General features: G+C 33.0%; 2 protein-coding genes across 4 annotated transcripts in view; one reads left to right on the top strand and one right to left on the bottom strand.

Moving 5' to 3' along the window:
• Window positions 1-4,344, top strand: part of LOC110027523 (pentatricopeptide repeat-containing protein At3g53700, chloroplastic-like) — an 11,699-nt gene extending 7,355 nt beyond the window's left edge. The window contains exon 2 of the mRNA XM_020728997.1: window positions 4,270-4,344. The gene's annotated coding sequence lies outside the window, so the exon portion shown is untranslated. The remainder of the gene's footprint in view (window positions 1-4,269) is intronic.
• LOC110027524 (probable phospholipid hydroperoxide glutathione peroxidase) lies at window positions 2,576-9,896 on the bottom strand. 3 transcript variants are annotated; one of them, XR_002294342.1, is made up of 7 exons: window positions 9,723-9,893; window positions 6,556-6,632; window positions 5,842-5,903; window positions 4,812-4,930; window positions 4,319-4,486; window positions 2,929-3,018; window positions 2,611-2,629 (listed from the first exon to the last, which is right to left on the bottom strand). XR_002294342.1 is itself a non-coding variant. In XM_020728998.1 (6 exons), the coding sequence occupies exons 1-6, from the start codon at window positions 9,861-9,863 to the stop codon at window positions 2,986-2,988; spliced, it is 600 nt and encodes a 199-aa protein (XP_020584657.1). In that variant the 5' UTR covers window positions 9,864-9,893; the 3' UTR covers window positions 2,576-2,985. The 3 variants fall into 3 exon arrangements, 2 of the variants coding, with proteins under 2 accessions (XP_020584657.1, XP_020584658.1); XM_020728998.1 differs by having other exon boundaries at window positions 2,576-3,018; XM_020728999.1 differs by lacking the exon at window positions 2,611-2,629 and having other exon boundaries at window positions 2,929-2,966; window positions 9,723-9,896.
• Between the last annotated feature and the right edge of the window lie 1,720 nt (window positions 9,897-11,616).

Here is an 11,616-nt window from a genome sequence, read left to right as displayed (position 1 = left end):
CTGATGATCCATTTAGGAGAGTAGATGTTTTAGATTCGACTTGTGTTAAGAAAGGCAGAGGTAGACCTAGGAAGACTTGGGCTTATTGTATTAAAAATGATCTTAATTTACTAGAACTAAATGAAAATATGACACTAAATAGGACGCAATGGAGAAAAATGATTCATGTAGCCGACCCCACGTAGTGGGATTAAGGCTTTGTTGTTGTTGTTGTTGTTGTTAACTATTCATCTTAAAATCTAAAAGTAATAATTAATGTTGAGTACTTAAATTTTCACTTATATTGAGCTTACAATCTTTACAATCTCGATGATCTCTATTTATTATAAGAAAATAATTAATTTGTGTTTTATTAAATTTATTCTTATAAGTAATAATATATTCATATCTTTTCTTAAATAAAGTATTAGTAATAATAAAATCATAAGCTAAAGCAAAATCCAATATGATTATATATTCTTCATTAATCACAATCTTAATATCAACAACAATCCTTAGGGCTACAATTCTATCTCCAATATTTTTAATTTTTACAACATTATCTCCCAGACTCTTATTTATATTTACAACTATACCATTTCTAGTACCACTCCTACATGAATACTAAAGTTTAGAACCTAAGCTATTAATTTCCTTGGCCTTTTCTCCAACTCATTTGATTTCTTGAATGCATAAGATATTTATCTTTCTATGAGCCATAATATCTGCCATAATATCTACTAATTCTCTACTAATTCTATTAATTTACTCGTAAGGGTACCTATATTCTAAAATCTTATTATAATATTAGTTTAATGTACTAACTTCTTTGTCGCATTCGTCCATACTATGGGAACCCTTGCTAATTTAACATTACACCATGTGTCAATGTAGTGACCCTTGCACACTTTTCACTGTATTTAGGTCATACAACGTGTCATTTCTAGGAGATGTCTTAGTATTTACACAATGATTTAAATGTATAATGTCGTGATTTTGTGACCAAAATTTTAGGCTTATTGTCAACCATCTAATACAACCCTTCACTTTTTTGCATCCAATGCTTGGGACCCGATAATGACAAGTGTTCATCTAACATCTCTCATGAGTAAAAATAATTATTCAACTTCTTGTTCAAGTTTGACAGCACTAATGGTTGACTTACAAACTATATAGCACCAGCACTTCTAAAAATGTGTTTTACCTGTGTCAGACGAGTATCGAACATCGACACTTGTTCAACACGCCCGATACTGCAAAATATATGCTTGAATTTTTCTTTTGGGCCCAAATATGTCTAAGGTACGTTTCAACACTGCATCAAATATGATCTCAAAATGATATTTGGACAAACGAGACACAAGAGGTAGAAAATTATAAATATACGTTTAGCCCAAATTATACCACATAACCGAAGCCGCCACCTCATGTCAATGCTTCCTCAAATATTTGTCAAAATCGAGCATCGAAAGCGCATCTAGTATTCGTCGAAGTCGAGCATCAGGATTTGCCTGTCTGGTGAAACCCAAGGTCAAATGTCCATCTTACATTCGTCGAAGTTGAGTGTTGTAATTTTATTTTGTTCATCGAAGCTATACCTACACCTGCTAAAGTGGAAGCCATAAGCTTCTTTGTCTTCACCTAAGCAGGAGTTAAATATGTTCATTGAGGCCGATGCAAATACCCCAGCGAAGTTGCAACGGTTGCAATGAAGCTTCTATTCGTTGAAGCCAAGTGGAGTTAAAGTCGCTCTAGTATTGTAGGTGATAATTTATTTATATACTTTTTAATAAGTTTATATTTATAAATTAATATTATTCTAATTCTAAAAGTTAAATTTTAACTTATTTAACTAAATAAGGTTTAATCATAAGATATTTTAAAATTCAAAAGATAAGTTTATGAAATTCTTTTGAAATGTATTGTGTGAAATTTTGAAGATTAATTTTTATAAACATGATGTTTCATAATAGAAGTTAAATTTTATTCTTATATATTTTATTTTGTGATGTTTTTAATAAAGAATAATGAAAAAATATATTTTTTATATTACTAATTAATAAAATATTAAAATGTGTCCATAATATGTCGTGTCCTATTTTTTATTTTCAATTATATAGTGTTCTTATATCGTGTCATGTTGTGTCTATATCCCCGTGTATGTGTCTGTGTTTTATAGCTTGCAATCAGATTCAATTGCTAGAATACTAAAAGGCTAAGAGCTATAAAAATCGAAGCCATAACTTGTAAAAGCAACCGTAACTTTTTAAACAACAGTTACTTTTGCTGTAATTTTATAATTACTTCTTCAAACAACTGCAACTACCCCAAACAAACCCTTATATTGATCTAGTAATAACTTCTACAAAGGCAAAATTACATATTGCGCCACAAATATAAAATTAAGATGATTTATTACTACCAAAAAAATTCTATTGCAAGAGAATTATATAGCCAATAGCCTAAAAGGGACTCAGTCTAGCGAATGCATAAGTATAACATTGGATAACTCTTAAAAGAAGATAGAAATTTCAATCAAAATTTAAGCTCAATACAAACGATGATTAATTCTTCTCATCATCAACTATTTAACTTTTTCACATGTACACAAATGCAGCAGAAAGGGGAAGCTCACTTAGGCGCAAATATCCTACATTAGAATTGTAAAAAATATCATTATTACATCATCTAAATCATATTAAAGTAATTTTAATATATATTACATCATTCAATTCAACTCCACTGGTATCATGAAACTTGAACCTATCTCTCTGTTCATTGTCCAGTTTTCATAACCTTTCAGCTTAAATATCATGCTAAAAAGGAAAGTTTAACTTAATATAACAGCAATTTAAGTGATTTGCTAATATAAGCTGGTTTAATAAATAGTTAATCCAAATCATTATTCCAGTTTTGACAATAAACACTTCATAGAGATAAAAAGCCAACCTTGCCGCACCATGTCAAGAACACCGGATGAGCAAAGCCTGGAATGCAAACCATAAGTCATGAAACAGATAACAGCTTCTGTATGTCTTCCTGTAAGGAGCCAGATAAAGCCAGATTAAGAAAGTATATAATAGCTGCAGAGAGAAGCAGGAAATGTATTTTTTTCTGAAATGATAAATTTCTTGTAAAGAAGGCCTCTTTAAATACATATCTGCAATTCTTATGTATTTACATATTAAACAACTAAACTTTCATATTTACTTGTATAGCCCTCGAATCTTTAACATTACATGAAAAAATTGCTATTACTAGCATTTAAGAAGTGAAATATAATTTTTGCACAATGGTTTATGAGACAAAACTTATGAATATTATATAGCTATTAACTCAAGTGTGGCTGAGATGAGAATGCTCGGGTGGATGCGTGGATTTACACTTGCAGAGAAAATGCGAAACTAATATATTAGTGGAAGGGTTGGAGTAGCTTCAGTGGCAGATAAGATTAGAGAGAGTCGCCTTAGATGGGTTTTGGTCACATTAAGCCATTTGTTGACCCAATTACGAGAGTAGATGTTTTAGATTTAGCTTATGTTAAGAAAGTTAGAGGTAGACCTGAAAAGACTTTAGCATTTTGTATAAAATATGAGCTTGATTTACTGCAATTAAATGAAAATATAATACTCAATAGAACACAATGGAGAAAATGAATTCATGCTAGCCGACCTCACTTAGTGGGTGATAAAGGCTTGTTGTATATAAAAGCCCCGAGTCAAAGTTTAAAGTACAATAAAACATCAAAAACGTGATACAATTAGAATATTCCAAGCATAATTGGAGAAAACACAAATCAACACCCCAATCCGACCATCTGGACAACAGCTCGGTAAAACAACTCATCATATTATCTTATTAGCCGATGCCATTGATTCTGTTATATAGAAACACCAAATATTGCTCAACCAGTTTGTTATGTACTTTGACCAATTTGTTCGGCAAAATAACTCAACGGGTTAAGTCTGCAAATCTGACCGACTCCATCAACTAACCCTATAGCCTCGCAACGTTATTTTGTATGATGCATTACCCACAAATACATAGTAAAATTGTTATGATTCATTTTTCTTTTTCGGTGTAGCAACTTGTGTATCCACCCCATAATAAAATAGACCCAAACTTATAAATAAGAGAGGCCATCCGCGGGGTATCTTTTTTTTCTTTCTCTCAGTCCCTGGAGATGGAGTAGAGGATTTTCTTCTACTCCTCTCTTTTAACAAACTTTATCTGGGCAGCATGAGACCACTGATAGTTTATGATGCAACTAATACAAATATCAATCTTTAGGTGATGGATATGCAAATTTTCGTATCCTACGGGGTTGAAAAAGCAGAACCTCAATTTTCATGGGGGACGTCGTCGGCGCATATCGCCGCACAACCTTGCCTTGTTTATCAACAAGAAACTTGGTGAAGTTCCACTTGATGCCATTTCCAAAGAAGCCACCTTTGTTGGACTTCAGAAACTTGTACAGGGGTGCAGCATTCCGTCCATTGACTTCAATCTGGAAATGCAAAAGCAGCATGAAGATTTTGCAGGTATTATGCAAATGAAGAGACTTGTTAATTTATATGTAAAAATTAGAAAAAAAAAGAATGTTTTATCAATAAATTGTTATTTCAAGGCATTTAATTATCAATTTCGATTTTAATTATAATATTTCCTGTTTAAATTTAATGAAAGTTGTTGAATTAATTGATGGCATTGATTACTAAATTCTTAATTCCTTTATATAAAATAGTACTGCACATGTAGTAAACCCTAATGCAGATCCTAATAGCATGCACCTAATTTTTCATGAAAAGTTTCAGTTAAAAGTCTAAGATCACCTTATCAAAAATGGGGAACTCAGCTTTGAATTTAGTACAGGCAACCTCCTGAATTTCCTCATTGCTTCCAGGTTCTTGACTTAAAAATTGGTTGCAAGGAAATGCCAGAATCTCAAATCCTGTCCAAATGAATCCAAAGAAAGGGGCATTTACATCCATACCACCCAATTCCTATGTTTTTACATACCTAACACCTAAGTTTTGCTCTTTTTTACATTTATGCCACCCAAATCTTTCATATCACGCCAAAAGCAGTACTATTATAACTTTTAAAAGGAAAAATACACCTTCTTAGGCACAGATAAGGTGGCATATGTAAAAATTTAAAGTTTGGGTGTTATATGTGTAAATACATAAGAATTGAGCGGTATGTATGTAAATCTTCCGAAAAGAAATGGTGGCTGAAACCCTGATGAGTCTTTCCTCTTGGAAATATCTTCTTTACGAAAAAATATTACATCAGTACTATGCACGTAGAGTAACGTGCGTAGTCAATGAAATCACGCAACGACACCCCACGCGACAGGAAAAAAAAAAACGGTGCGGTAACACGGAGAATATTCCCCCCTTGTTATTCATGTGTTATTTATGTGTTATTCATGTGTTACTGATGTGTTATTTTGTTATTATAACACCAAGAATATTCTCAAGACACAATAACACATGAATAACACCAGAATAACACGGAGTAATATTCCCGACAGAGAAAAAACGGTGCGGTAATACGAGGGAATATTCCCCCCATGTTATCCATGTGTTATTGTGTGTTATTCATATGTTATTAATGTGTTATTGTATTATTATAACACCAGGAATATTCCCAGGACACAATAACACATGAATAACACGGGGAGGGGGGGATATTCTCCGTGTTACCGCTCCGTTTTTTTTTTTCTGTCGTGTGGGGTTTCGTAGCGTAATTTTATTGGCTACGCACATTACTCTACGTGCGTAGTACTGATGTAATATTTTTTCCTCCTTTACAGCTGAAATGGTGGAAAATCTGTAACAAAATAGAAAAGCTATTCACCTTTATCTCTGTGTTTCTCATACAGGATATTCATTTCGATGTAGTTTTGATGTGTCAGGGCACTGCAAAAGCCACAAACAAGGCAGAAATAAATAATAAATGAACCAAATAATCTATAATTAATACTAATTAACACAGATACTCTATAATTAATGCTTTAATTACTTGAATGTAATAATTAAGATCTAGCAATTTAAACAGAAAAATTTTGAGAATGCCAATGCATAAAAAGCTATTTTGTGGCATTTAAAAAGATTCATTTTTGGAAGATTTACAAACATACCACTCAATTCCTACGTATTTACATATCTAACACGTCAATTTTTACATACATGCCACATTATCTATGCTTGAAAAAGGTGTATTTTTTTACTTTAAAAAGTTAAAATGATGATATTTTTTGATGTAATGTGAAAGATGTAGGTGGTATTAATGTAAAAAAAAAAGTAAAATTTAAGTGTTAGATATGTAAATACATAGGAATTAGGTGATATGAATGTAAATGCCCCTTAATTTTTTTTTTGGTTCTCACAAAGGAGAAGACAGACCGAGACATTGATAGAAATGATGGACAAATATTCGTTCAAATACATTCAAAAGTTCATGGAGGATTCAGCAGCAATTAAGAAAATGGATCTAAAGTTAAAATCCAAATAGTTAGGATAAGACAAAGAATACTAATAATGAAATAATGTGCTAAACAAAACTAAATACCATTTGGAGGCAACGTTTACAATAAGAAGAACCTTTCCACTGTAAGTGCTCAGCCTTACATCAGCATCATTTATATCCTGCCATGAAAAACCACTTTGAGCAAGCAAATCAAATAAAGAAATAACAAGTAAAAACTAGCTAGAAGTTTTAAAGAAATGAAAAAGAAGAGGAGAAAATTAAGGGAAAAGAGGTAAAACGCAAATAATAAACTCAAAAATCAAAGCATCAAATGAAAACACACAAACACACACACACAAGAGCTGAAGAAGTGCATTGGAGTTTGGGAGATGAATTTAAGCATATAGTCGAATACTATTGATATAACATCAACAAATTTCAAACTTTGACATAAATGTCATGACGTGATATGAATTTCAAGATATTTTTTTTATGCAAGAAATGCTCAAGCTCAAATAAAAAATTATTCAGATTGATTTCAACAAATTTATAGTCAAACTGACCGACTCGATGAGATGAACTAAATGACACCAAAATTGGTAAATCAAAATTGATCATCCGATCGAGGGAATTTCTTTGGGTCGTCCGATGAAGTGATTCATATTCCTTCCTTATTTGTCGAGAGATTTCTCCAGTACTATATAAATAGAGCCTATGTCTTTTATGAAGAGGAGACTATGACCGGAACTTGGAGCAGGAACACAAGGAGGAGCTGAAGTCCAGTGTTCTACACCAAAGGCCAAGTGAAAGCTACCCACTCCTGCAATCGTGGAAATCGACCACCACTTGTCTCCTGTCGTTGACCACTGTGGGTCACCCCCTGCTCGTTGTTATAAAACAGTTTTTCGAATCATGACATACGCTGCAAAATCTCAGTGTACGTTGTGGGGTAAAAAAACACCAGACAAAGCAGCGTGTCGTCCTGAATATTGTGCAGTCACACACCCCGAAGACGGTGTAATTACACACCATGAAAATGGTGCAACGAAACACCGTGGAGATAATGTAACAACGCACCCCACATAGTGTAACGATATACTCCTAATACGAGATATTGAATAACGTCATATCAATGATCCAACGATAATTCCTTGCAATATCTACTTACGTCCACCATACTCAGAATACAGTGACTTTCTCTTGACATCAAAATTTCTCTCTTTGTAGCTTTCCACTACGACCTACGTGACAATCAAAAGCCCGCGTGGTATACAGCTCACGCAATTCTCAACTCTCAAATGCGATCTCTATGACATACAAACATTACTGTAACTCCCCACTACGACATATGCAGCCTACGTGGTTCATAGTTCACGTAGCTCTCAACTCCGACCTTTGCAGCCTACATACATTATTGCAACTCCCCATTATGGTCTGTGTGACGAACTACGACCTACGTGGCACATAGCTCATGTAGCTCTTAACTCTGATCTCTGTAGCTTACAGACGTTATTGTAACTCCTTATTATAGCCTATGAGATGAAGTACAACTTACATGACTCACAGCTCATGCAGCTCTCAATGCTGGTCTTTGCGACGAACGAATGTTACTGCATCTCACAACTACGGTCTATGTGAATAACTATGGCCTATGTGACTCACAGCTCGTGTAACTCTCAATTTCAGTCTCTGCAGCCTACGAGCGTTATTACAACTCATCACTACAACCCATATGACCAACTACGACCTATATAGCTCATAGTTTGTGCAGCTCTCAACTCTGACCTCTGTGGCCTACAAACGTTATTGCAACTCCCATTTACAACATATGTTATAAACTATGAACCATATGACTAATAGCTTATGTAGATCTTAATTTTGGCCTCTAAGGCCTACAGATGTTATTATAACTCACAATTACGATCAACATAATCATCTACGGCCTACGTGTCTCACAGCTCATGCAACTCTCAATTCTGCACTCTGCGGCCTACAAACATTATTACAGCCCACTATTACGCCCTACATGACTAACTATGATCTATGTGGCTCACGACTCGCATAGCTCTCAACTCCAACCTCTATGATCTACGAATGTTATCACAACTCATTATTACGACCTATATGACCAATCACGGCTTACGTGGCTCTCAATTATGACCTTTATGACCTTCGGACGTTATTACTTTTCACTATTACCACCTACCTGACCAACTACAATCTATGTGACTCACAACTCATACAACTCTCAAATCCGGCCTCTGAGACCTACGAATGTTATCGTAACTCGTCACTATGGTCTACATGACCAAGCACATGTTATGTGGCTCACAACTCTCACAGCTCCCTACAACTTTTGTGACCCATCACAACTCATGCAGCTTTCAATTTTAGTCTTTGCGACCTATCGACGTTATTACAGCTCACTATTAATGCCTACGTGACCAACAACGACCTATTTGACTCACAACTCACACAGTTTTTAATTTTGGCCTCTACAACTTACGAAAGTTATCGCAACTGTCATTATAGCCTACATGACAAATCACAACTTAAGTGACTCACAGCTCCTACAACTCCATATTATGACTTTTGTGGCTAATTGACGCTCCTGAAGCAATCACATACAACCCACATGATCAACTACTATCATGACTTTCAATTACGACCTCTATGACAAGTTGACACTACAACATAAACCTACAAAATTCATGGCAGGTTACTACATTTATAGCAACCAACTCAGAGTCTTTGCAGTCTGCTATCGCCGAGAGCTACATTTATTACTGCTATATTACGACTATTATTGATAAACTATTATTATAAATCAATATTGCAATTCCATTTTCTCTAATTCAAGAGAGTGAATTTATGTACTTATAAATTTTTAGAGGTTACTCCAATTGTGCTACATCTCGTGATTTTTTTCTTATTTTCAAATTTTCACGTAAAAATTTTGTTTTCTGCTCCCACTATTTTTCTTTAATATGTGTGTATGATGAATCTTGTACTGCAGCACCAAAACGCTAATTTGTTACTCTACTGTCATGGATAATGCGGCATTCATCAAGTATAACTTCAAATCAAACAGATATGAAAGAAATCCCTAGAAAGAAAGGCTATGGATATCATCCCTACAACAATTTCTTCAGGAAAAAAGGTCCAGATCTATTAAGAAGATGAAATTCATCAAAAAACCTAAGCTGATATGCCGACTGAAATAAGAAGCATGTAGACATGATGAATGATCGATTGCAAAGAAGATGTACCTTGACAGTTATATCAAGCAGAGATTCAGGCGTCTGTTGCACGTAATTTTGTAGAGATGAAGGCAGATTCTTGACGAAGAAGAGCAGAAGAGCAAAACCTAGAAAAAAGAGGGAGCAAGAGCTGCTCGAAAGGGAATACATTGCATTGTTAGGGAGACGCGGTAGCCAATCAATGCCGGTGGGACTCACATATCAAGTGGGCTCCATCTTTTAACACTGTTTGCTCGTCTATTACGGTCTTATGTCAACCAATTCTTATATATTTACATATCTAACACCTAAACTTTAATTTTTTACATTTGTACCACCTTACAAAATGTGTATTTCACTTTTTTTTTTTTTTTTTAAATTTTAAATGGTGGTATTTTTTATTTGGTACGAAAGATTTGAGCGGTATTAATGTAAAAAACATAAAGTTTAGGTATTGGATATGTAGAAACATTGGAATTGTGTGATATGTATGTAATCGCCCTTCATTTTAGGAAAATTTATATATATGCCTAAAAAAAAAATTTTTTTTTATGTACATACGCAACACCTAAAGTTTGATATTTACATTTCAAACATTTTTGTGTTATAAATCTATACATGAAAAGATATGTTTCTCTTAAAATTTTAGCGGTATGTTTGTAAATATGAGAGTTTTGGTGTTAGTTATGTAAATACATTAGAATTTCGGGGTCTATATGTTAATTCAAAAATAAAATTTTGATACAACTTTTTTTTTTAAAAAAAAATAATATGATTTTAGAAAATATTAAATGCATTTAATGATTAAAAAAACTTTTAAAAAAGCAAATATTATGAGAAAAACATTAAAAAAAATTTCTAATTTAATAATGGTATCATATTGTCATAAAAATAAATTTTAAATGAATATTATACAAAACATCACGCATTTAATAAAAAAATACTTTTTATAGCATAAAACCTGAGACATTGGTTAAAAAATTGAAGAAAAATATCCTTAAAAATAAGTTTTCTAATAAAGAGATTTTTTAAATTAAATCGTTAATTACATTTCTCCCATGTTTAAAAATAAAAAAATGCCCTAAAATATGCTAATTTTTGGACTACTGACGTAAATCTACGTTTCGCAAAGGTTATTCCTGAGTTATTTTCAGGTTATTTCTGGATTATTTTCAATAATCCCGAAATAACCCAGAAATAACCTACGATTTTTATTTTTGGGTTATTTCGGGATTATTGAAAATAACCCAGAAATAACCTGAAAATAACTCAGAAATAATTTGCACGGCTCGTAGAGCTACGTCAGGAGTCCGGACAAAAAATACGCTCCTAAAATATAAGACAAAGGAGTTCTTAGAAACAATTTAAATATTTTTTTTTCATGAAAATATTAGTTTAAATATTATTAAGATCAAGACATAAAGAATTTTCAAAATTAAAACATTAAAATGAAATTTTGATAACTGCGAAACATTAAATATTAAAAAACTTAAAAATCAACATTTTAATACATATTTAGCACTCCATAATAATTTGTTAGATTGAATTAGTAATTCATATATTCTGATAAAATATAATTAATTACACTAAATCCAATATTTTTTTTATTAAACTAAAGTTGACCGGGTCTAAAAGACGGCATTCCCCAACAACACAATACATAAGAATTGTGTGGTATATATGTAAATGCCCCCTACGAACTGTTGAATCATAATAATAAGACTAAAATTTTGTTTGTGGCAACTTATTTGGTGTGGTGACATTTTGAAAACGCACTTGGACTGTTTGGGTAAACTGAGTTTTAGCAGCTTATGCATTTTGAAAAGCGTTTTCATGTCGCACCTATCTAAGTGCGGTGACAGCTTTTTAGCAACAATCTGACTTCTCCAAAAAAATTAAACATTCTTATAGTCACCACATCTAA

The sequence above is a fragment of the Phalaenopsis equestris genome, unplaced genomic scaffold (assembly GCF_001263595.1).
Source record: "Phalaenopsis equestris unplaced genomic scaffold, ASM126359v1 Scaffold000428, whole genome shotgun sequence".
In the NCBI taxonomy this organism is placed as follows: domain Eukaryota; kingdom Viridiplantae; phylum Streptophyta; class Magnoliopsida; order Asparagales; family Orchidaceae; genus Phalaenopsis; species Phalaenopsis equestris.
This window is presented reverse-complemented; position numbering and strand designations above follow the sequence as displayed.

Bases quoted from the DNA above. Each gene is read 5' to 3' on its own strand.
- LOC110027524 (XM_020728998.1), bottom strand. From the start codon at position 9,863: ATGTATTCCCTTTCGAGCAGCTCTTGCTCCCTCTTTTTTCTAGGTTTT. The intron at 5,904-6,555 runs GTATTTAGTTTT...TGGCTTTTGCAG, and splicing joins GTAAACGTTGCCTCCAAATG to TGCCCTGACACATCAAAACT. The intron at 4,487-4,811 runs GTGATCTTAGAC...TTGCATTTCCAG, and splicing joins AGTTCCCCATTTTTGATAAG to ATTGAAGTCAATGGACGGAA.